The sequence below is a fragment of the Loxodonta africana genome, chromosome 10 (genome assembly GCF_030014295.1).
Source record: "Loxodonta africana isolate mLoxAfr1 chromosome 10, mLoxAfr1.hap2, whole genome shotgun sequence".
NCBI lineage: Eukaryota > Metazoa > Chordata > Mammalia > Proboscidea > Elephantidae > Loxodonta > Loxodonta africana.
The window spans coordinates 46865648-46892553 of NC_087351.1; the positions used below are offsets into that span (position 1 = coordinate 46865648).

A 26906-nucleotide genomic window follows, 5' to 3' on the forward strand; every position below is an offset into this window, starting at 1 on the left:
AAAATACTTACCAATAAATTTTAGATTTTTTTTTGTTTTTACTCCCCTGAAAATCTTCCTTGAGGGCTCATAATTTAAAAACATGTCACCTTCCAGGTCTAGAAGTCTGTATTTGATTTAGGTTAGTAACGAAATATTTTAAGAACCTGCTTAAGAACCGATTTCATAGATTGTGATCTTTTTCTGTCACTAGATTTAATTTAGATTTTTCATACTTTTTTTTATTCTCAGTCTACAGGATTACATTTTCTTTATTTCATATTCAGTTTACTCCTCAGAGGTTATGCCCCTTTTTTTCATCTCCCTCAAAGGAAGTAGAAATTTCAGAATACCAAGAATTTCTAGAGAACTTAACAACAAAATTTATCATTGTTGTTGGCAAAGAGTAACTTGAATTTGAATGGTCTTGGAAGCGAGGATCCTTGATACAATTATGATTATTATATCTATTAATTTGGCTATAAAGAAAACAAAAATCCTCACAACTGGACCAATAAGCAATATCATAATAAACAGAGAAAAAATTACAATTTTCAAGGATTTCATTTTACTTCGATTCACAGTCAACACCCATGGAAGCAGCAATCAAGAAATTAAAGGATGCATTGCTTTGGGCAAATCTGCTGCAAAGGACCTCTTTAAAGTGTTGAAAAGCAAAGATGTCTCCTTGAAGACTAAGGTGCACCTGACTCAAGCCATGGTATTTTCAATCACAATCATAGGCATGTGAAAGCTGGACAATGAATAAGGAAGAGCGAAGAAGAATGGACGCCTTTGAATTGTGGTGTTGGCGAAGAATATTGAATATACCACGGACTGCCAAAAGAACAAACAAATCTGTTTTGGAAGAAGTACAATCAGAAAGCTCCTTAGAAGCAAGGATAGAAGCAAGGATGGCGAGACTGCGTCTTACATACTTTGGACATGTTGTCAGGAGGGATCAGTCTCTGGAGAAGGACATCATGCTTGGTAAAGTACAGGATCAGCGGAAAAGAGGCAGACTTTCAACGAGATGGATTGACACACTGGCTGCAACAATGGGCTCAAGCATAACAACAATTGTGAGCATGGCACAGGACGGGGCAGTATTTTGTTCTGTGGTACATAGGGTCGCTATGAGTCGGAACCGACTTGACGGCTCCTAACAACAACGACAACATCAACTTGGCTGGGACACTTCTTCAGAGAAAGAGTAAGATCAACTCCAGTTTGTACTCTATTTGTATTCTTTTCCATATGTGTATCTCAAGATGTGTATTTGTCCTTCAGTTAATGTATATAAACTTTTGCAAAACTCATGGTCAGCAAACATTAATTAACTTACCGTTTTACAGATGGAGGAATTCTGGCTAAAGTGGTTGAGTTGCTCAAGGCATCTAGGCAAGTCTAGGGAAGTTAGCAGCAGTCCAAGTTCTAAGTCCCGTTTAATTAATGTTACATCCAGGAAATGGTTTTCTCTTAAAGTAGAAGTCTGTTTCTGTGCTAGCATGTCCCCAGTGAAACCCTTAAATGTTTTTCTTTTGTTGTTGTTAGATTCTTGTTTACATACATGAAAAACATGTTTGGACCTTTATTTTTATGTCCCACCCAAATTCTTCTCTTTAGTGCTAATATCCTTGTTTAGTGCATGTGTGTTTTATCCTTGGCAGATTCCTGTTGAAACTATTGTCTTAATTTTTGCCTCTGGCATTCTTCCTTTTGGCCATGTACTTAGTATTAATTTTTTTTAGTGCTACTAGTATAAGATTCCATTTAGTGGATTTCGTGCTATTATCTTTTGACTTAATAAATTTGTTGTAATGCCTCATTGATTTTCTCATGTCTGTTCGTAAATGTAATGTTAAAAACTCTGTTCACTTGTGTTTATGTAGTCCCCAACATAGTGCCCTCAAAAATCTAAATCTATTGCCGTCGAGTCGATTCTGACTCATAGCGACCCTATAGGACAGAGTAGAACTGCCCCCATGAGTTTCCAAGAAGCGTCAGGTGGATTCGAACTGCCGACCTTTTGGTTAGTGCCTAGCTCTCCTAAATGCCTCCTGACTTCTTCCTTTTCCCTCCATCCCTTGTGTTACTACTGACTTACTTCATCATTACTACTGGGTTCACTGGACAGTGGCTTCCTGACTTATCCCCTTGCCTCATTTTCCTGCTTTAATTCATCCTAAATAATGTCTCCAGAATTCTGTTTCTACAGTTTTATTCTGACCGTATCGCTGTGCTGCTTATAATCTTTCAATGGCTCACCTGAATTTCAGGGTAAAATATGGTCTCTTTTCTTGACTTACCATCCCCTTCCTGACCTGGTATCCATCCACTTCACCAGTCTCCTGTAATTCTATCTGAACTCTGTTGTTGTGTGCCCTCGAGTCCATTTTGACTCATAGCTACCATATAGGATAAACTGTGGTAGAGCTGTGCCATAGGGTTTCCTAGGCTGAATTTTTTAAAAAATAATTTTTATTGTGCTTTAAGTGAAAGTTTACAAATCAAGTCAATCTCTCACACAAAAACCCATATACACCTTGCTACACACTCCCAATTACTCTCCCCCTAATGAGACAGCCTGCTCTCTCCCTCCACTCTCTCTTTTCATGTCCATTTCACCAGCTTCTAACCCCCTCCACCTTCTCATCTCCCCTCCAGGCTGGAGATGCCAACATAGTCTCAAGTGTCCACCTGATCCAAGAAGCTCGCTCCCTAGGATGAATTTTATGGGAGCGCATCACCAGGTCTGTTCTCCGGAGGAATGGCTGGTGGGTTCCTATGGGTTAGCAGCTGGGTGCTTAACCATTGCATAACAAGGGCTCCTACCTGAATTCTGTTGTTGTTGTTAGGTACCATCGAGTTGGTTCCAACTCATAGCAACCCTATGTACACAGATCAAAACACTGCCTGGCCCTGGGCCACCCTCACAATTGTTGCTGTATTTGAGCCCATTGTTGCAGCCACTGGCTCAACTCGTCTTGTTGAGGGTTTTCCTCTTTTTCGATGACCCTCTACTTTACCAAGCATGATACCCTTCTCCAGGGACTGATCCCTCCTGACACCTCCAAAGTACATGAGATGAAGTCTTACCATCCTCACTTCAAAGGAGCATTTTAACTATACATCTTCCAAGACAGATTTGTTTTTTTGGCAGTCCATGGTATATTCAATATTCTTCGCCAACCCATAATTCAAATGCATCAATTCTTCTTCAGTCTTCCTTATTCATTGTCCAGCTTTTGCATGCATACGAGGCAACTGAAAATACTATGGCTTGGGTCAGGCGTACCTTAGTCCTCAAGGTGACGTGAACTCTAGTCATACTAACTCACTATCCTCTATGCCTCTGCACATGCTGTTCTATCAGGAATAGCTTCCGTACCCTGTATTATGATTAGACTAATATGCCCTTTCCCCCTTAGACTGTGAGCTCCTTCAGTTAGAGCTGCTGTTCCATCTTTGTATTCCCAGAGCCTGGTAGAGTGCTGGATATACAGTGAAAGATTAATGTATGTTTATGAATTAATTAGTGCAATAAATAGTTGAATGGCTGTGAAATTCACCATCAACAGAAAATACCTTGTAATGTCTACTGATGATGAAGTTTTCTTGAAATTTTGGAATGCTTAAGCTATGGTATCCCAAAATGGGATCTGGTTGGGACTTCAAGGGCACCTGGGGATTGGGGGTTGGATAAGGGAAAGAAATAACAACATTTGGAGAAGACCTAAGAAGTTTAGTAATTTTAAAGGAACATTGGCAGGAAGAATATCAGAGAATTGTTCTGAGCATAGTCATTTTAGATTATTTTTCTTTTTAAGTGTATAAAGATTTTTCTATTCTGGGCCAGCCTGTAACAACAGACTACCTGTTTATGATCAGTGACAAATTTTCACTTCTCCTTCAAAACTATAATTTAAATATATAACTATTTATAATAATGTCCCACATAAGTGTTTTCTAGCCAACTCTAAATTTAAATGTTTTATTTTTTTTAAAGAGTCATTGCAAACATAACTTTTCATATATTTTAGTAGATCTCCAAATATTTTTAAGGAATATTCTACTTAAAAAAAAAAAATACAAGGAATATATACCCCTAATAAAAATTCAAATCATACAGAAGGGTATAAAATGATAAACAAAAACCTCCCTCTTTCTTGGCTCCATCATCTAGACCCATTCCCTACAAAGATAACTGTTAGCTGCTTTTTGGGGTGTCCTTTACATATTTATGTATCTATCACCATAATGTATTTTTTAACATAAATATACTCAAATTATAATTTTCAGCAATTTTTAGAATTAAATACTGTCTTGTGGCATCTCCAAAGATTTATCCAGTTCTTTTTAATGGCAGTATAATATGCCTTTCTATTCCATAATATTCCATTGATGGATGTGCCATAATTTGTTGAATAAGCCCACTTTTAATGGACATTTAGGTTATTTCCAGTTTTTTTTTTCTGTTACAAAAATTGCTGCTCTGTGAACATTATAGAACATTTGCATATGTGTACACTTGTAAGAATAAGTTTCTAAGGTGACACTGTTGGACAAAAATGTACATGAATTTAAAATTTTCATGCATTTAGTCTAATTATTTTCCAGAATGACTGAACCAATTTACACTTCTGTCAACATAAAATTTTATATCCACGTTTTTTTTTCACTTAACATCTCATGATGAAACATTTTTCAGTTATTAGATAATTTTATGCCCACTATTTTTTAAGGCTACATAATATTCAAAGTAGTGAATATACCAATTATTGCCTTATTATGGACATTTAGATTGTTACATTTTTTACTAAAAAAAAACATGATGAAGTAAAAATGTTTGTGTATATTTTCTGTATTTTGGATGGCTATATTTAATATATGAATACTTATAAAAATAGTACTCCTTCATGAAAGAATATAAGAAAAAAATTCACCATAGTTCCATTACCCCTAAAACAGCTACCGTCATTATTTTGGTGAGTTTTTTTCTAATCCTTTTTCTAGACCCTAGGCTTTTAAAAATCAAATAAAAACAAAATAACATTTCAGGCATAGAATATATACAATTCTGTACATTGTTTTATTTCCATTTAATAATTTTATATATAAATTTTCAAGTTATTATGTAGTCTTTGGATAAATTCAATTATTCAGTAATATCTATCCGATGAATATACCAGAGTTACTTAGCCATTTTACTATTGCTAGACATTTTGGTTGTTTTTGTTTTTCAGGTTATTTGGTCAAAATAGTCTTTAATGACTATCTCTGGAACATATTCTTTCATATTAGAATAATTTTCTTAGAACAGATTCCCAAAAATATAGTGTATCAATGATTTTGGATATTTTTAAAGTTTTTGACATGCATTGCTTTGTAAAAGTATAAAGGGACCACCAACAACTTGAACAAGCAGTTCACAAAAAAGAAAATCCAAATAGCCAATAAACATATGAAAAGTGTTTAATTCCAGTAGTAATCAGGGAAATGCTAGGTAAAACTACAGTGAGATAGTATCACATACTTCCACATTGGCAAATTTAACGTGTGTGACAATGCCAAATATTTGGATGGGATGTAGAGCAATGGGAACTTTCATCCTCTATTGATGGTAGAGAAAATGGTACAACCAGTCTGAAAAAGTTCAGTAGTAATGTTTTATAAAAGTTTATATATAGACACTTTTTTTTTAAACTGTGCTTTAAGTAGTAATGTTATAAACATACACACACACATCAGGCCATTTCACTCATAGCTCCTAGACACATCTCCTAGGAAAATGCTAGGATATATACACCAGAATATGTACAAGATTGTTACTCATAATAGCTCAAAATTAGAAATAACCCAAATGTCTCTTAGCAGTAGAATAGATAAATTGTGATATTTTCATATAGGGTAACACAATAAAGCAGTGGGAATAAAAGAACTATAGACAATACTGATGAATCTCACAAACATAAGGTTATGAAAAGGCAGCGAAGTATAAAAGATGAATGGTATCATTCCATTTATGTAATTTAAAAACTGGCGATACTATTTACACAAGCAAACACACAGCTAAAACTACAAAGAAACACAAGGTGATCAAGAAAGTCAGGAGAGTGGTTACATTTGAGGGCAAAAGAGTCGTAACCACAGAGCTAGTGGCAGTGTCCTATCTGTTGATCAGGTGGTTCCATAGGTATTCACCTGACGATTACTGTTTAAACTGGAAAAACATTTACTTTTCTGTATGTGTATTTCACAGTGAAAAAATATCTTAAAATGGGAAGGCATTTAAATATTGTGTTCAACTACTAGCAAGGATGAACATTTATGTATGTCTTTAAATTTATTTCCTCTTTTATGTTTATCAGTCCTTTTACCCATCGTCTTTATGAATTGTCTTTTCTGTGATTTTTCTGTTGTGTCCCTTGCCCATTATTCTATTGGCTGTCAGTGTTTGTCTTATAAATTGGAATGAAGTCTTAATCCAATAAAAATATCAACACTGATATGTGTGTATGTTTATTTTTATTTTAAAAATTTCCAGTTTATTTGCCTTAACAAATAGGGGTGCTTGGAATATAAATGTTTTCCGTTTTTGCATAATCAGAACTGTGGAAATTTTAAAAAATTTCCATAACTTTTAAGTTTAGGATGTCTTCTTCCCTCTAAAGTTCTAATAAGAAACTTTATTTTCTATTTTCCATTACATCAGTTTAGCTCTAAGCAACTTATATCAATTCAACTCTTTCATCTGTCATATTATGTATTTTATGAGGTAAGAAAAAAGAGCTAATTATTTGGACATTTACTGTAATTTTAATATTTTTCATTCAGTACCAGTAATGCTAAAAATATTTTTTCTTGCCTCGTTTTGTTTTTGTACTTTAAGTGCTTTTCACTCGGTGCTGAAATAAGAAAATGCATTAATTCTCTTATGCTCCTTCCCTCCAAACCTTCTGAGACCTGGGGCATGAACATGCAACAGTAGAGAGAAAGCTTGAGGTCCATGGTAAGGAATACAAAACTGAGACTTGTAAAACTTCCAAAATCAAAAATTCTAAAGTAAGAAATTATCCTATGAAATCATAGTAATTGTCTCTAGACAAATATATAATTTAAGAATTGTCAAAAAATTCCATACAGAATATTAATACTGGTGTAGGAATGTCTCCTTGGTACAGGGTAGATTACCCAATAAGCAAGGTATGCATGGGCTTACTTGTGTTTACTTACCAATCTGTAGTAATTTCACTCTATGTGAAATTGTGGAATACAGATTAATAAGTACACACAGGTAAGCTCGACTAAGATTAGTAAATAAACACATAAACCTGTGCATACCTTGTTTAATGTAGTAAGGATGTGCATACCTGGTTTACTGGTTAATCCGCCCCTGCCTTGGTATCCTAGAGTTCTAATATTTGCCTCAGGCATTTATTTAAAAATGTGTTAGGCATATACATCATGCAGAGTATTTCTAAATGTTTTAGGCTAAGTTTGCCTTTTTTCCACTCCATCAACTAAAGATCTACAGTTTAACATGTCTAAATAAACATAGCAGTGATAGCACTTTGTAAACAATTGTCCATTTTTTCTGTAGCTCTAATCTCTTATCTGTGGACGCCACCTACAATTTGTACTCTTAACTATATTACACTAATGGGAGCTGAAGAGTTTTTATTTTAGAGATGAGGGACTGAATGATTTGAAACTAAGTTTACAAACAGACTCCTCTCCTCACAGTCCAGGGTGCTCCTAGTGTTCTCTCTCCTTAGGTCTTGTCCAGGGCACTCTAGAAGTGGCATTCTGGCATGTACTCAGGACCACGGCAGCACTGGAGAAATTGGGAGTCAAAGTTGGTATACTGTTTCCGAAGAATAGGCACAGTATAAAGTGAAATTCAGTGAATGTTATGTTTGTAATTATGTGCCATATTGCTAATAAACTCATCCTCTCCCCACCACCCCAGCATGGATTATTACTATTTGTTTCTTAGGCAATATTCTCAATACGTGCTACAGGCAGTACTGTTTGTTGTGTTTGAAATTTAAGTGCCTAAATATGTTATTATGATAAGCCAATAAGTACATTTTATTATATATAAAAGAATCATTAATAATAGCTATATTTAGAAATATTTAAAATTTACATTTTTCCTTTTCTATCAATCTCTTTCCCAAATTGCATCTGCATAGCCTCCTGGAAACACTACCAACTGTTACTTAGAGATGCTACGGTTGAGAATGACTTCTCAATTCTGTTTTAACTTCTTTCCGGTTGCGAGTATAGTTAAGAATGTTTTATGGGTTAGCAGGAATAAGTAATGCCTACGTAAAAAACAAATATTGGGTATTGGAATTCTAGTATTTATTCCAATATTCTTAATATCATAAGGAGCCCTGGTGGCACAGTGGTTAAATGCTCGGCTATTAGCTGAAAGGTCAGTGGTTTGAACCCACCAGTTGCTTTGAGGGAGATAGATGTGGCAGTCTGCTTCTGTAAAGATTCACAGCCTTGGAAATTCTACGTGGCAGTAGCATTTTGTTCAGTCACTGACCAATAACTTCCTTTTAAAAGTTAGGATAGACTGCCACTACAAATTCTTTTTCATAAAAAGGTTCTGCAATTCTAAAATGTGTGTTTTTTAAAAATAATTTAAATAAAATACTAGATACAAAAGTACTAGAACTAGTTAAGTGTTCAAGTTTTGAAGTTCCATTGCATTCTTTAAAAAGTTTTGCTTTTCCTAATTCAAAAGAAATATAAATCATTATAGAAAAAAATGGAACACAGTAAAACTCAGAAAGAAAAAAAAAATCACCAGTAATTGTTTTGCCTAGATATAATCTCTATTTCCAAGTTTTTTTCTTTTTTTTACTAGCCATTGTTAACTATTTTTCATTTTGGTCCTTGTGCTAGCCTCTTCAAATAAAGCTGTGTACAAGGAAGCTAACAGAACAGATATCTAACAAATAGGAGACCATATAACCTATTCTTCCTCTCTACCCTTCCCTCATGACAGAAGTTATTTCTGGTCTCTTTTTTTTGGCCATATCTAGATTTGGCCTACACAATTAGTGACCAAAAAAACCCCCCAAATATTCATATATTTCTAGCAGAATAAAAGAAACCAGAGAAAACAATTATTTTCAGATAAATATTTTAATTATACTATTACAAAAAATAGAGCAAAGTTATACAACTATTTACAGATATATAAGCATATGTACGAAGATTAGAAAGACATATATGGAAAAAATATGTGTTAGGATACTGGGGTTATTTTTTTTTTCCCCATTATTTTGTAATATACTCAACAAAACATTACACCGAGGCAGGAGTCTTTTAGTGCTATAGAATCTTATATAAATGTATTTGTTGAAGAGCTTCTCTGTCAATATCATTTTCTGGGTATACATCATAGTTCAGAGGTACCTCTTCAACCCAAGGGGATAACTGTATATTAGTCTAAAAAAAAAAAAAGATTTATAAACAAACATTAAAATTGCAGATGGATCCTATTCTCTGAATTTCAAGAGACCTTCACTAATCAAGTAATTGAACACAGCAGATTTTTATTACAACGGGCATGACTAAACTCTGCATGGTGCCACAAAAACAATTCTTTATGGTACTAAATGGTAGGTTTGTTGTTTAGGGACTAACTTACTTTGATTTTGGAACTTAAAAGAATAAAGAAAATACATAATGGAGTAATTATTTTAATGCAACTAGTTTAATAATCATCATTAGGCTTAAACAATAAAGACGAAAACAATGAGCATAAACAGAGAACACAGAAAAACTGTTAATAAACACACAGGGATAGTACTAAGGGGTGGTTTGAGGAGGGCTCAGCTCCTTTATAACTTTCAACAGGCCCCTCCCCTCATGTCAAAAACTTTAGTCTTCACACCACAGAAATTCTGGAACAATCACTGAAAATATCTGTTTAAAGAAGTTCCCTTAAATAGGAATGCAATAAACTTATTCAAGAGTTTATGTATAAGGCTCTTTCATTAAGTATTAATTTTTAAAAATTATCAATACAGATTTATGTATTTAGTATGAACGCTATTATTTTGATAAGCAAAAAATTGCTAAATTATATCAATATGTATGGAAATTATAACAAACTGGATACCACATACTTTAAAAGGTTATGTTTTTATGAGTATGGGAAAAGTATGCCAGGATCACACCCCTCATGGGTTGGCAATCTCACTGGGGAGGAATGAAGTGTCAGGGTAAGGATGCCTGGGGAGACCAGCATCTTTTCTTTACACATCTCTGGATTATTTCCTTTGTCATAACAAGTATGAATTACATTTGTAATTTTGATGATTGATGAAAAAATTTTAAAAAGGTAATATTGGTGATTGGTTACTTTTTCCAAGGAAGAAATGGGTACTTAAATTTGGCAGTGCTTCTGGGAGAGCATGACTAATGAAAATAATATCTGTATTAAAACATGTAATAAGCTGCTGCTGAGTCGATTCTGATTCATAGCAACCCTATAGGACAGAGTAGACCTGCCCCATATGATTTCCAAAACTGTAATCTTTATAGAAACAAACTGCCATTTCTTTCTCCCATGGAGTGCTGATGGGTTCAAACTGCTGAACTTTTGGTTAGCAGCTGAGTGCTTAACCACTGCGCCACCAGGGCTTCTTTACTCTAGGAATTCCAAAGAGCTTTATGAATACTAATTAACCTTCATAGAAGGATTAATTTATTGGATTGAATCTTATTATTAAATATTAACCTTATTTTATATGGAGAATCTAGGGAACAAAGTAGTCCGTGCAAGATCTCAAACTGACCTAGAAGCCAAACTGTAAACAGTATCGGTGGCATCACTAGGGGGATGCAAGAGGTGTAGACCATACTGGGTGACACATCAGAGGTGGTGACACCAAAATGACTGTCTATAAAAGTATCCCTATAGTTAGTCATAACAACAAAAGCAGTTTTCACAAGCCCAGCTTCACCATAAAATAACTGTAACCTGTTGCCCTTGAGTCGATTCCGACTCAAACGGTCCCTACAGGACAGAGTAGAACTGCCCCATATGGTTTCCAAGGAGCGCCTGGTGGATTTAAACTGCTGACCCTTTGGTTAGCAGCTGTAGCTCTTAACCACTACGCCAACAGGATCTCCAGGCCCGCCTTACATGTATCAATATACCTATAAGACTAAAACCCTATGCTAATTTACTTTTCAAACCTTCTCAATGACAGTGGGTTTGGTTTTGAGTTAATGTGATCCAGTCAGAGCTATCATTATTACCAAATTACAAGGATGTTTTGAATCACGTGGCTTCATCTGCATGTGCTACAAGCATGTGCTGTTGTTTTCATCGCTGCTGGTGTTTTTATAGTCATTGATTTTGTAAAATTTTCTGGTTTTATACTGTGGTAATCTGTATTTGTGAATCTGTATTGATAACTTTTTTGAGAATGAAGTCCTAATTAAAGGAAAAGGAGTGATATGCAGGAATTATGATTTACGAGTAACATCAGTACAAAAAACATTACCAAGGATTCTGTAGGGTCTGGTACGGGAGGAGGTCCACAGGGTGGGGTGGGTGATACCATGAGTTACCGCACTGAGTGACATCAACCCTAGTGACCCCACTAAACAGTATGTGGGCCTTCAGTCTACTTATTTGATTCCAGAAGCCTTGAGCAACTCTGTTCCTTTTGCTCTGAGGGACAAAATTATGCTGTGGGTGTTCTCAATAGCTTTAATGAACCTAAAACTATACAGCCCCACAGCAGAATAAATCAGGTGAAGTAGCAAGGGAATCTGTATCAATATGTTGTTAGGTGCCGTCCAGTCAATTCTGACTCACAGCGACCCCATGTGACAGAGTAGAACTACCCATAGGGTTTTCTAGGCTGTAATCTTCATGGGAAAGAGACTTGGTGGTGCAGTGGTTAAGCCTTCAGCTGCTAACTGAAAGGTCAGTGGTTCAAACTCACCAGCTGCTCTGCAGGAAAAGATGTGGCAGTCTCTTTCCATAAAGATTACAGCCAAGGAGACCCTATGTGGCAGTTCTACGCTGTCCTACAGAGCACTGGGAATTGGAATCAACTCCACAGCAATGGGTCTCTCTTTTTTTTTTTTAAGTTTTAATCTTTATGGGAGCAAATCACCAGGTCTTTTTCCCATGGAGCCACCGGGTAGGTTCGAAATGCCAACCTTTCAGTTAGCAACTGAGCGCTTAACCACTGTACCACAAGGGCTCCTTTACATCAATATAAGAGTTAAAATTTCAAATCTCTGGAGGCCAGTAAAGAAATCACAGACCAGTACTTAAGCCATAAGGTCCTGCTACTCCCTCTATCATCTGTCAGTATGTTTAGACAGATGTTTCTAGAATATTGTAATAGCTATCAGAAAAAAGCAGCAGAAAAGTTCTGACAACAAAAATTCTGGAAAGGAAGCTTACATACCTGAAGACCAGAGAGAGACTCTTCAAGACTTGGCACTGTTACTAATAATGATCCTTGTTTCCTTACGTTATGGCTGATACATTCCCAGGCTCTACAACACATTAAAAACTGATGCTAGGTTACCAGAAACTGTAAAATTAAAAAAAAAAGTATGGCAAAAGAAAAGACAGCCCAGGTAATATCTTAGAAATTTAGATGGGCAAAAAAGTTTGCCGGCAGGAAATAGGTCTATAGCAACATACTAGAAATTGGTTAGTTCTCCAGTTCCTGAAGAGGTATTGGCAAAATTGTGAGGTTACGATACGGAAAAGATTAACAGAATGGAATCTGGGTTACTCTATATTGTGTGTGTGTATATATATATATTTATATTGTGTATATAGGTCAAAACTCAGTTTTCAGAACTGACAACAAGTCAAAGTTGGATTAGCAGCTTTGTTGTTAGTTGCCAGCAAGTTGGCTCCAACTCATGGCTACCTGATGTATAAAACAGTGAAATGTTGCCCAGTTTGCAATCTTCATGACCTTAGATATGTTTGAGCAAGATGTTGTGGCTACTGTGTCAAACCATCTTACAGAGGGTTTCCCTTGTTTTTGTTGACCCTCTGCTTTACCAAAGAACCCTGCTGGCGTAGTGGTTAAAGCGCTTGGCTGCTAACCTGAAGACTGGCAGTTCGAACTCAGCAGCCACTCCACTGGAGCAAGATGTGGCAGTCTGCTTCTGTGAAGATTCACAGCCTTGGAAACCCTAGGGGGCAGTTCTAGTCTGTCCTGTAGGGCTGCTATGAGTCAGAATTGACTTGATGGCAATGGGTTTGTTACTTTATCAAACATTATGTCCTTTTCTAGCAATTTTCTTTCCTGATGACATGTCCAAAGTGAGTGAGCCAAAGTCTCACCACCCTTGCTTTTAAGGAGTCTTCTGGTAGTATTTCTTCTACGGCTGGTTTGTTTGTTTTCCTGGCAGTCCACATTATACTCAATATTCTTCACCAACAACATGATTTGAATACTCTACACTAATTTTTCCGTCTTCTTTTTTCATTGTCCAGTTTCGCATGCATATGAGGTGATTGAAAAGACCATGGCTTGGGTAGACACACCTTAGTCATCAAAGTGACATATTTGCCTTTAAAAACTTTAAAGAGGTTTTTGGCAGCAGATTTGGCCAATGGGAAATGTTATTTAATTTCTTGACTACTGCTTCCATGGGTGTTGATTGTTGATCCAAGTAAATAAACTGTTGACAATTTCAATTTTTTCTCCATTTATTATGACAGCGTTTATTGGTCCAGTTGTGAGGATTTCTCTTTTCTTCTCATTCATGTGTAATTCATCCTGAAGGCTGTACTCTTTTACTTTCATCAGTTAGTACTTCAAATTATGTTTATTTTCAGCAAGCAAGGTTGTGCCATCTGCATATCACAGGTTGTTATCTGAGTCTTCCCCCAATCCTGATGCTGTGTTCTTTTTTATAGTCTGGTTACTTGGATTATTTGTTTGTATAAGATTGAATAAGTACGGGGGAAGGATACAACCCTGCCACACACCTCTTCAAATTTGAGCCACACGATATCCCCTTGCTCTGTCTGAAAGACTGCCTCTTGATGCATGTACAGATTCTGCATGAACACAAGTTAAATGTCTTGGAATTCCCATTCTTTGTAATGTTATCCATAACGTGTTATGGTCTACATAGTCAAATGCCTTTGTGTAGTCATAAAACACAAGAAAACATCTTTCTGGTATTCTCTGCTTTCAACCAAGATCCATCTGACATCAGCAATGATATCTCTTGTTCTACATCCTCTTCTGAATCCGGCTTGAACTTCTGGCGGTTCCCTGTTGATTTATATCTGCAGCCTTTTTTGAGTTATCTTCAGCAGATTTTTGCTAGCATGTGCTATTAATGACATTGTTCAATAATTTCTGCATTCTGTGTGATTGCCTTTGATTGGAATGGGCGCAAACATGCATCTCTTCCAGCTCGTTGGTTACGTAGCTGTCTTCCAAGTTTCTTGACAAATAAGTGCTTCCAGCATTGTATCTGTTTGTTGAGGCACCTGAGTTGGTATTCTGTAAATTCCTGAAAATCCTTTTTTTGTCAATGCCTTCAGTGTAGCTTGAACTTCTTCCTTCAGCACCAGCAGTTCTTCATCATCTGCTCCCTCCTGAAATGGTTGAACACTGACCAATTCCTTTTGGTACAATGACTCTGTGTATTCCTTCCATCTTCTTTTGATGCTTTCTGTGTCAACTTTTTGCTCACAGAATCCTTCAACGTTGCTTGAATTTTCTCTTCAGTTCTTTTGGCTTAAGAAACACTGATCTTGTTCTTCCCTTTTGGTTTTCTAACTCCAGGTCTTTGCACACTTCATTATAATACTTTATCTTGTCTTCTCAAGCAGCCCTTTGGCACCTTCTGTTCAGCTCTTTTACTTCATCATTTTTTCAGTTCATTTTAGCTACTGTGCACTTAAGGGCAAGTTCAGAGCCTGTTCTAATATCCATTTTGGTCTTTTCCTTCTTTCCTCTCTTTTAATGACCTTTTACTTCATCATGTATGATGTCCTTGATGTCTTCCCACAACTCTCCTTGTCTTTGGTCATTAGTGTTCAGTACATCAAATCTATTCTTGAGACAGTCTCTAAATTCTGGTGGGACTTGTTTTAATTTTCTTCAGCTTTAATTTGAATTTGCATATGAGCAATTAGTGTTCTCTTTTGCTGTTGGCCCCTGGCTTTGTCTTGACTATACTGGGCTTCTCCATTGCCTTTTTCCACAGATGTAGTCAATCTGACAATCCTGTATAATCCATGTGTACAGTCATTGGCTGTGTTGAAAAAAAGTATTTCCGATGAGTAAGTTGATCTTGCAGAATTCTATCATGTGACCTCCAGCGTCATTTCTATCACCAAGGGTGTATTTTCCAATTACTGATCCTTCGTCTTTGTTTCCAACTTTTGCATTTCAATCGTTAGTAATTATCAATGCATCTTGACAGCACATTTGATCAATTTTAGACTGTGGCAGTTTGTATAAAAAAAATTTCTTCATCTGTAGCATTTGTGGCTGGTGCATAAATTTGAATAACGGTAATATTAACTGGTCTTCCTTGGAGATGTATGGATATTACCCTATTACTGACAGCACTGTGTTTCAGAATAGGTCTCAAAATGTTCTTTTTAACAATGAGTATAATGGTACTACTCTTCAATATGTCACTCCTAGCACAGCAGACCACATGACTGTAGTATTCAAAACGGCCAATACCAGATCACTTCAGCTCACTAACACTTAGAAAATCGATCTTCAAGAGTTCCACTTCATTTCTGATGACTTCCAATTTCCTTGATTCATACTTCATACATTCTGACTACCAAAGGATGTTTGCCATTATTAGTTCTCATTTTTATCCTGCCAGATCAGCAAATGAAGGCCTTGGGGGCTTTATTTCATCCATGTCATAAGGTTGACTCTACTTTGAGGAGGCAGCTCTTCCTCAGTCATATTTTGAGTGCCTCCCAACCTGAGGTGCTCATCTTCTAGGATTATACTAGACAATGTTCTGTTGTTACCCATAAGGCTCAGCAGCTAATGGCCCTTAGATCTCTTATGAATTGTGTCAAATTTGGCTCTACAGACAGGGACAGAGCTGAGACGGCTGGGGATAGAGGTGGGGAAGAATCACGGAGAAAGATCACAGAAGCTGGAGACCAAGCAAAGACCAACAATAAGGATATAATATACATTAGGATGTACGGAGCCAATAAGGTTGAAGGTGTGAGTTCACCCAAAAGCACCTCAGAAGAAAGGGCTGGTGAACTATTTCTGAAAAATCAGCCATTGAAAACCGTATGGAGCATATTCTACTCTGACACACATAAGGTTGCCATGAGTTGGAATTAACTCCATGGCAACAGGTTTTACAGATTAGATCTTTAAAAACAGCATCGAGAGTAAAATCATACTTTATTTGGCTGCCAGTAACATTCAATGGAAGGACTTCTAGTACAACATGGCACTTGAGAAGGTTAGTGGCATAAGCCAGCTTCAGTGCTACAATACTGTGTGTATATATGTGTCAGAGGGCAGTGTTGGTTTGACCAAGTGTTTAACCATGAACTGGATTTCTATGCTGTGCATGAATCTTCATAGCACATCCTACCACTGAGGAGCAATGGTCAAGCAAAGAAGAGATACACATTCCTTGCAATGGGCAGGTGGGAAGAAGTATCATTTGTACTTATTTTAGTTACAGAAATAGCTATTAGGTTTAGTAAATTTTGTAGTTTATTAAGTAAAATAATAAAGATGTTCTTTTTCTCAGGCTAGATCTAAAATCACGAGACAGTGTTTGATAATAAATACCACTGTTTGGGTTAGGGCTATTTGTATTTTGATGTGATATCCAAAAATGACATATTTACAAGTTTATTTAACAAGAATGAAGGAGCTGAGTATATCGTATGGTTGGGTATGGCTCTCAACACAGTACTTTGCTTTTGGTGAACGGTCACTATAGCAGTTGTATTCATTTTACCTACTGAAAAACTACATAGAAGGACCTTTTAAACTAAAAATTGCTCTACAAATCTGGGATGTTACCCTGTAATGGTATCTGTCTTATTGTGAAGTCTGAGCCTTTTCTGAGTATACATTTTCTATTATTACAGACGTATTGAGGTTTCTTCTTACATGCTAACTCCTATAAAAAAAAGCTGTATCATTTCACTTGTCCTGAGATTCTGATTTAGATTACAAGTCTTTAGAGATTAAATGCTACGCCATCTATTCTCTTTGTAGTAGAGAACTAATATATACGTAAATGCTAAGTTTTATCAGAATGATTCCAATATCAGAATGCCTTACTATGATTTCTAAAATTACTCCTGTATACTGTCATTCATAATGAAGATAATAAATTAACCATGAGAGGCTAGAACCTATCTATTTTTAGAATTCATTGCACTAGACTGCACAAGGAGAATTTACTGAACTAACACAGATGGTTAATACCTATTCGGTGAATCATGCAGTCTCTGAATGATGTACCAGGGAAGTTTTAAAAACAACCCAAACATGCAGTATATCCAGTATCAAGTTCACCAACAGCTTTCATCATTCTTCAGCATTCAAATCTTTCTATAATGAATCTCCAAAAAGTTTTACGTGTTTTTCCCCTTCAACCTCTCTATACAGGCAGTCTCCTCATTATGAACAACAGCAGTTCCTAAGTCTGTCTTTAAGCTGAATCTGTAGGTAAGTCGGAACAGGTACATAAGGTTCTTATTTAGCATCAGCTAGTCAAATGTTTGTCTTAGTATATAGTATATATTTTACCTTTCTATGCATATAAAACACTTAAACACTTCTAAACTGTGCAAAGTTTTCATGAGCTTCACAAAGTAGTGTGTGTCTGTTATTATGAACCATTGCATTTAACTCAAATTTTTAATACAATAGGCTTTATGGCAGTCCGTTCTTTAAGGACAAGTTGTCCGTAAGTTGGGTGTTCGTAACCTGGGGACTGCCTGTAATATAAACCTAGTAATATTTCATTCTCTAACAATTATGCAACATTTTGGCTACCTGTCATTAACTTTGGAAACCCTGGTGGTGTAGTGGTTAAGAGCTACAGCTGCTTACCAAAAGGTCTGCAGTTCGAATCCACCAGGTGCTCCTTGGAAACTCTATGGGGTAGTTCTACTCTGTCCTATAGGTCGTTATGAGTCGGAATCGACTCGACACAATGGGTTTGTTTTTTTTTTGGGTCACTAACTTAAAAAAACAAATGACTAATTATATTTTATCCACTGGAAATTATGCTTAAAGAGGTCACTATGATTAAAACAACTTTGCTCATGCTGTGCTGCTTATCTTTAGACTGTGACCAAAAAACATTATCCCATTCTGGTTGAGAGCTGACTATATAATTAGCTTCCTGTTTAGCTAGTTTTTTTTAAACTATTTAAATTGTTACTTTCATAGTGACAACCTAGTAGTAATGGGGGTGTGTGTTTTGTGTGAGAAAGAATGAAGATGGTGAACGGGTGACAATATAAAGAGGTTAAGGGATTCAGGATTCCATTCAGTGCATTAACTATTACATACGTAATTATGCGCATTTTTATTTCCTGTAATGGAAGCCTTACTGATGCACTAATCCAAGTATATTAATGTAATTCCCTTTAACACATATGGGGAGGAGTTTTCCTACATCTGGAGTACACACATGCCACTAGGATAAGTAAGAAATCAGCAATTCTAACTGGTCACAGAATCAGTATCTTAGACAATAAAATACAGGAATTTTCTAATTAGAAGAACCTTTTTTTTTTTTATTTTTATTTTTATAAGTCCTGATGGAAACCCTGGTGGTGTAGTGGTTAAGTGCTACAGCTGCTAACCAAAAGGTCAGCAGTTCAAATCCACCAGGCGCTCCTTGGAAACTCTATGGGGACAGTTCTACTCTGTCCTATAGGGTCGCTATGAGTCGGACTCGACTCAACGGCAACGGGGTTTTATAGGTCCTGATGGAGCCCTGGTGGCCCAGTGGTTAAATGCTATGTTTGCTAACCAAAATTTGGCAGTTCAATCCACCAGCTGCTCTTTGGAAACCCTATGGGACAGTTCTACTCTGTACTATAGGGTCCCTATGGGTTAGCATCAACTCAATGGCAATGGGTTTTATAGGTCCTGATGGGCCACAAAGCATTAAATTATGGCACAGAAGTCAGGAAAGTGATCATAGATTTGCTAGTTTCTACAGTACTTGAATAGTGGAATAAACTCTAGGAACCTATTGTTACCACCTCAAGAATATTTTTAACGTTCAATAATTAATACTGTTTTCCAATATTCCTATATCCTGTTACATATTCATTTATACCCCAAAAAACCAAACCTACTGCCATCGAGTTGATTCCAACTCATACTGACCCTATAGGAGAGAGTAGAACTGTCCCATAAGGCTTCCAAGGCTGTAAATCTTTATGGAAGCAGGCAGCCGCATCTGTTTCCCAAGGGGCGGCTGGAGGTTCTAGCTGCTGACCTTTCAGTTAGCAGCTGAGCTCTTTAACCACTGAGCCACTAGGGCTCCTTTATATTCATTTATAGGTATTAGTTAATCCCCATCATTTTGTGATAGGATAACGATATGACATGTTATTTTATAGAAAAGAAAACTGAAGCAGAAAAGAAGCATTGGGGTCCACTAGAAATTGGTATCTTATGCATTCCTGACTGCTAAGCAAATTTTTAGGTCAAAAAATCATTTTATTTCTGCCTCCAAATTAGATTTAACATTTTATAAGTTGGACAATCAAATTTTGTTTTTTATTTGGTTATATATAACATATCTCCTTATTAATATATTCTCATAGTTAAGGTCATTTAAAAAAAAAAAGTTTAATAAAATATCATTTCTACTATACCAATCCTGTTTCATACCTTGCTGGATATATTTTAACAGTAATAATTTCTTGTTTGAATCAATAACGTACCTGGTCTGTTCTGCCTCATTAAGAAAATATTCAAAGACATTATTCATTATAACAACATCAGCATTTTGCAGAAGTGAACCCTGGGTACAGATGTCTGCATGAAGCACCTAAAGAAGAATGAATTCACGTAAGAGAACAAGGGTACTATACCATACATCACATGAGAAGTATTTATTGGTTCATTGATACCACTGAGGCAGCATGAGAGGTTAATACTTCTTAGGAAGGAAGAAAGCATAGTATATTTAATACTACTGTCTATGGGAGATACTTAAAAACACTTGTAAAAATCTGTTTGATTTAGATGGAATTATTTATTTAGTCATAATTACATTCTCTTGACTCTTGGTACTATAATTACAGCTCCAGTTCTAAGAGTCAAAGGTTTATAGGTTCAAATTATGGTTCCACTACCAACATTTTTGTACTCTTAGGTAGCCATTTATTCAAGTTATTTCTGAGACTTAGTTTCCTCATTAACAAAATGGGATACTATCTGTCTTCAATCACAGAGTCAAATGGGAGCACATAAAAATTATAAAAATAACTTATACAGTGTTAATGTTAATTGGCTGTGTCCAACTCTTCATCTAAAATTCACTTCTAAGTATTATCTACACAAAAAAGTCAACAAAACAATTAAAAAAATCTACCTCAAAAAATTAACTAAGGCTACATTCAATGTCTTGCAGACCTTAGGCATGGTAACATGAGGAAACATTTATTTGTTCAATAGTAAAGCAAACAACTTTTATTTTATAAAAGAGGAAAAAAAATTAATTACTTTATATCACACAATTTCTTTTAAATGAACACTTGGTCTTAATTATATAATATTTAGTATGATATGGGACCTAAGTTTTCTTATTTTCTTTCTTTTTAAAGTAATACTAAAGTAATTTAAATTAAATTGCCCTACAGTCTCTTGAACAGCAACTTTAACAACACTGTTTCCCAATACACAGATAGACCTTAGCTCTCAGGCAGTTCCCCCCTTTTTGCTTTCCCATCTCTGTTCACTCTGGATCCCCACCACCACATAGACTGTGTAAAAAAGAATCGGGTAGATCAATTAATTATGGCAGCCAACAGAGGTGCTCTGGAGGTCCCAAATAAAAATCAGGGAGTGGCTCTGAGCAAATTCTTGAATGCTGACAGTGCAGAGGGCACAAGGCAACCAAAATCAATGCAACCAATACTGAATGGGCACCTCCTGCGTGCAAGATACTACTCAGGGAGATATACCATGATGAATGTGACAGAAGATCTACTCTCAAATATACTATAATCCAGTAATGAGATAAAACAGCTATGATAATAACTACGAAGCACCATTGAAGGAATAAATGCCAGGGATATGAATGAAGTAATAGGTGTTTTTAAGAAGGTATAAGTCCAAAAGGATAAAGAGAATGGGAGAAGAAACAAAACATAAAAACTGTAAGTTAGAAAAAAAAGTGGAAAACTTTAGGTGACCTGAGAGAACTGATTTCTAAGGTAAAAATACGGAAAGCTGAGATGCAAGCTTATTTATACTACATAATCTCCAAAAGGCTCATAGTTGGTGGTACCACGTATCTCTGGGTGAAGGGGTAGGGAGAAATGGTATAAGGAGATTTGGTTCAAAGTCAGTTTAAGAAGGAGCCAGATCCCTATACATCTTTTTATTACCCCAGCAAAAGAATAGATACTTATTCTCTGGAAGGGTAAAACAGAGGTCTCTGGACCAGGAGCTACTAGGCCCAGTTGAAGGCAAGGGTAATGTACTGAAAACAGGGAATTAGGGAAACATACACACACTGCATGCTGGGAAGCACCACTTCCCCAACAATCTTCCTCCACCACTAGGTTCTCAGGTAGTTGCTAGCCATCCAGTTAGGAGATTGGAAAGGTTTCCTTTGGGCAATCAGACCAGCCCAAGAGAAAAGATTTAAAGAGCTATCTAAATAAGACCACTCAACAGTGAAGCCCCCAGTCAACAATCCTCACTCAGATGCTCAGAACTTCAATCAGCTTTTTTGTTTTCCACTCTTAGGTATAAGCAGACAATCAAAGATTTCTAGATTCTAAAGAAAACTGTGTTAACAATAAATGAAAAGAGACTTGAAGGCTAGTTGGATTTCAACAAGCACTATCAAAAAGAATCCTAGAATCCCTATCTGTTGATCTTAGGGCCCCCAAATCAGTGTTTGTCTATAGTCTCAAGGAAGGAAATTGTTAAGGCTGCCAATAGTCATAGGATGGTGTAAAAAGGCTTCTTTTTTAAAGATACTCAATACTTCTCCAGATTGCCATTAGAAGCACAGGATCATTAGTGAAACAATAAGGATTACCCCGTTATCCGCCCTCCCAAAAATCCCTCCCTTTTTTTGTTATTTTTCCCCTTAAATACAGGTATTATGGATCAAATTGTGTCCCCCAAAAATGTGCATCAACTTGAGGTAGGCCATGAGTCCCAGTATTGTGTAACTGCCCACCATTTTGTCATCTGATGTGATTTTCCCATGTGTTATAAATCCTATCACTATGATGTTAATGAGGCAGGATTAGAGGCAGTTATATTAATGAGGTAGGACAGCATCTCCCAGATTAGGTTGTATCTTGAGTCAATCTCTTTTGAGATATAAAAGAGAGAAGCGAGCACAGAGGAAGAGGGATTTTATGCCACCAAGGATGACGAACCAGGAAAGGAGTGCGTCCTCTGAACCCAAGGTCTCTGCACTGAGAAGCTCCTAGATCAGCGGAAGACTGATGATAAGGACCTTCCTCCAGGGCGAAGAAGAGTGAGAAAGCCTTTCCCCTGGAGCTGGAAACCTGCATTTGGGCTCACAGCCTCCTAGACTGTGAGAGAATAAATTTCTCTTTGTTAAAGCCATCCACTTGTGGCTTTTCTGTTATAGTAGTCTGAGATAACGAAGAGAACAGAGAAAGAGAAAATCTCTGCGGTATCCTAACCCAGGGCATCATTGCCCCATAAGCTACTGTTCTGTGGCATTTAAAATTCCTCCTGAAAACTCAGGAAAAGAAGATAAAAAATGGTGAGTGTTACTTAACCCTTTTTCTTCCTTTCAACGTAGAGTTTAGTTAAACACATTTCTTACCAACATGTAGACATGAAAAATTGTTGCTACCAAAACTATAGCCGATATGAAGAAAATTAAGAAAAAAATGTATTTTCTAATAAAATCAGAGAGAAAGAGAAATATGTGACTGGAATATAACTACAATAATTCATCTTTACTAATGTTTTACAGTATTAAGTGAACTCAATCTGTTTCTACACAACAGCAACCAAGAGCGTTTTAGAGAAGATTTTCAATTCCAGTGGCGAAGAGATTTGGTTAAAATTATGCTATACAACAGACAGAATATATGTTAAAAGTATACCTTTACTCTGTCAGTGAACTGGTATTTTTTTATGACCATTTCCTGCAACTGGCAAAAGTCTTCATTCATTTCTACTCCATACAGTTGCAATGCTGAACTGTAAAGATAACCCTAAAATATGAAGATATGTTATGATACAAATGAATTAACTTTTAATTGTAAACTTCTTTCTAATTAAAAAAATCAAACTTTAAAAAACACAATAAAGTAAAAACAGGAGCAAAATAATATCTCATAGTTTCTGTAAAATTTATAACTTCAAGAACTTAAAGACTCTTAGGGATGAAGGCCTTGATTACAGTTTATTAATTTCCATTGTTTAAAAGTAGCTTTATTTTTAAAGATTGGTTTCTTATTTTTCCGGTAAAACCACGCATTCAACAAAGTTGAAAATGAGAAGAATGGCCACATATAGATTCTTTTTTGTAATTTCGTAGGAAGTTACATCAGGGGGAGGGAAGAAAGGAATTAACCTGAGGGAAATAAAAGGAAAAATTATGCACAGTCTGACACTAGAGGAAGGTAGCCTGAGGTGTGTACTGGTTGGCTTAGGGAAGTTGGCACGGTGCCTGGAAATCAATTAGTTAACAGGATAACCAATTAGTTAATAGGATAATCAAGAATTGACTATATATTGTTATTTACCTATTTCTGGTTAAAATAACAAAATAATAATTTGGAAGGAAAAAGATCAAATCATTTCCTAAAGATTTTAGGTCAATTTATATCTATGTGAAAACCAAATTTGTATCTGCTGCTCATCATGGATGTTTGGAATATATCCAACAGTGCATATGTGGGTATTACAAATTTTTGTTGATTGAAAATGACAACATATTCAAATTCATCAATGCTGCCATCATACCTGCATAAACCCCCCAAAACCCAAATCCATTGCCGTAGAGTCGATTCTGACTCATAGGAACCCTAGAGGACAGAGTAGAACTGCCCCATAGAGTTTCCAAGGAGCACCTGGTGGATTCAAACTGCTGACCTTTTGGTTAGCAGCCGCAGCACTTAACCTCTGTGCCACCAAGGTTTCCCATACCTGCATATCCACATTCATTTCAGTTTTATTCTTTTCTAACTAAAATCAGAAAATGGAGAAGAGTGGACAAAATACAGTAAACAATCATAATCTCTAGTGTTCTCCAAACAAAAACCATCTGATATTTTCTATTATGGTTATCTTTCATTAAAAAAAAAAAAAAAAAAAAAAATCTTTCATAGTTACAGAATAAAAGTTTCCACAGTGAAAAACTGATTAAGCATTAGCTGTTTCTGTTCAAAGCAGGCAGCTATGCTGGAGGCTGAGAGTGCCTGTTTCTGGCAAGAGCCTCTACTGCTGGTGGCCACATGTTTTAACTAGTTTGCTAATGACAACCAGAAACCACATTTTAGTTTTTTGATAAACAACACTGGAAATGCTGATAATGTGAATTAAAGGGGGAAAAAAAAAATCTCACACTCAAGTGATGTTTCATAAACATCTACATTCAAACTTTGGGTAACAGAAATTTGGAGCAAGATGTGTCCTTGGGTATCACTCAGTTTCCCCATTTAGAGGTGAGGGACTTGAGGCCCAGAGGTGTTAAGTGACTTGCATATGGTTATACAGTGATTTCCTAGGCCAGCTGTATTTGTACTTTTATAGGAGCTTTCTCTCATCAATGGAGCCCTGGTGGTGCAGTGGTTAAAGTGCTTGGCTGCTAACCAAAAGGTTGGTGGTTTGAACCCACCAGACACTCTGTGGGAGAATGATGTGGCCGTCTGCTTCCGTAAAGGTTTACAGCCTTAGAAACCCTCTAGGGCAGTTCCACTCTGTTCTATAGGGTCACTATGAGTCAGAATTGGCGATGACAGTGGGTTTGGTTTTTTTCTTGGTTTTTTCTTATCAAAGCTCAGCATAAGCTACTTAGTAAGTACAAACAGAGGTCAGAAGGGCAGGAAAAAAACACAAAACCAAACCCGCTGCCATTGAGTCAATACCGACTCATAGCAACTTTCTAGGACAGAGTAGAACCATCCCATAGAGTTTCCAAGGAGCGGCTGGTGGGTTCGAACTGCAGCTTTTGGTTAGCAGCCTGAGTTCTTAACCACTGTGCCACCAGGGCTCCAGAAGAGTGGTATTGACAGACAAAACCGCCAAGTGTTATGAGGGTCATGTGCTTCTGTTTTGTTGATATTTCTACATTTGTGTTATACAGACAACCTAGTAAAGGAAATGAGACAGCTGGGCTTTGAAAGACCCAATTTAATTATTACTATTAAATAGAACTTAAGTGCCTGCCTATGCTAAACTATTTTACTCTTGTTATTCTGTTACTGTAATAAATAAACCCAATCTGTCACCTTGGATGGTGGTAGGTAAAACTGTTGCTACCAGAAGAAAGTTTTTTTTCAAATGCTGAGTATGTTCGCAAGCTAGACTTTACCCCATAAAGGACTGTGCCAAGCCTGGAGCCAACGTCAACCAAGACCTTTCCCGACAGATCAGGGAGTACATGATGATAAATGAACTTCAATTCCATGAGGGAGAAAGAATGAGAAATAAATCCTGGAGAACAGAACAGAATGAACATCAAATTTTACTTGGGTATTAATAATTTCATTCTGTACTTCTAATCCTTTTACCTATAAAGTAATTTCCATGTTTTTTTTTTTTCCTTAATCAATGACAGCCACCCATAGTTTACTTAGAAAAAAAAAATTAATGCTGTAATTTCCTACTCATCTACTCTGGGCTGTAACAGAGAAGACCAAATACTAAGTCTCTGACATTTACAAGGCCGCTAGGGAACAGCTACCAGATGTCCGCCCCTACCCTTAAGCCCCTCTTTTCCTCCTTACTGCTGCTTGGGATGTCTTTGTTTTTTTCCTTCTTCTGCCTATAATCTGCTGCTCCCTGGAACTGTTTCCTAACTGCCACACCATTGGCTCTCTGATCTTACTCCAAAGACAACCTCAGAATTACCATGTACTGCTGCATAGACTGTAGATTATCAAACAAATAACCATCACTGGAGTTGTACAATGTAGCAGCCCTGACCAACCCAGAACACGTTCTGGAGTGCAGGAGAGGACTGGTATGGAAAGAGATTAAGATACCCTCATACACTGCTCTTATTTCCCTTAGTTTAATTGCCACTTGTAGCCTCCTACTTCATCTTCTCACCCCAGTTTCAGTGATAAAATATATGGGATAGCCTGAGTCTGGTTTTCCTCTGATATGAACGTAACCCAAACTCTTTGTATGTATGTCCTACATAATATAATGGTCGAGAAGGGGAGGAACCTTAGCCGTAACTAACAGATGGAGGCAAAGAAAATAAAAGCAGATAGGCCAATTCCTTGGAAGAGAATCAAGGGTGTGACTAGGCCTCAGAAGTAACTCTTGTGAGGTAGGCTATTGACTGTCATAGTCCTTATCTCCTTAGGATCCTCATCCTCATTTACCCTGCACCACACTAGCACTTCTGTCTTGGGCCACAGAGTCACCATTAGTGTCCTATAGCTAGATAAGCCCCTGGTCACATGGGGAGGGAGAGTCCCACAGGGTGATAGTTTTTCAGAT

The 26906-nt window shown here is 36.6% G+C and overlaps 1 protein-coding gene across 6 annotated transcripts in view; it reads right to left on the reverse strand.

Annotated features, from left to right (window-relative positions):
• Nucleotides 1-9232: 9232 nt before the first annotated feature.
• The window catches only part of LOC100664073 (uncharacterized), a 37884-nt gene continuing 20210 nt past the window's right edge, over nt 9233-26906 (reverse strand). For 5 of the 6 annotated variants that reach the window (XM_010588589.3, XM_064292397.1, XM_010588588.3 and 2 more), the window contains 5 exons: nt 25768-25889; nt 23333-23443; nt 19946-20052; nt 12441-12531; nt 9233-9450 (listed from right to left, as the gene is read on the reverse strand). In XM_010588589.3, coding sequence (XP_010586891.2) covers nt 9334-9450; nt 12441-12531; nt 19946-20052; nt 23333-23443; nt 25768-25889 — 548 coding nt within the window. In that variant the 3' untranslated portion in view covers nt 9233-9333. The remainder of the gene's footprint in view (nt 9451-12440; nt 12532-19945; nt 20053-23332; nt 23444-25767; nt 25890-26906) is intronic. The other variant, XM_010588590.3, reaches the window with a different exon arrangement.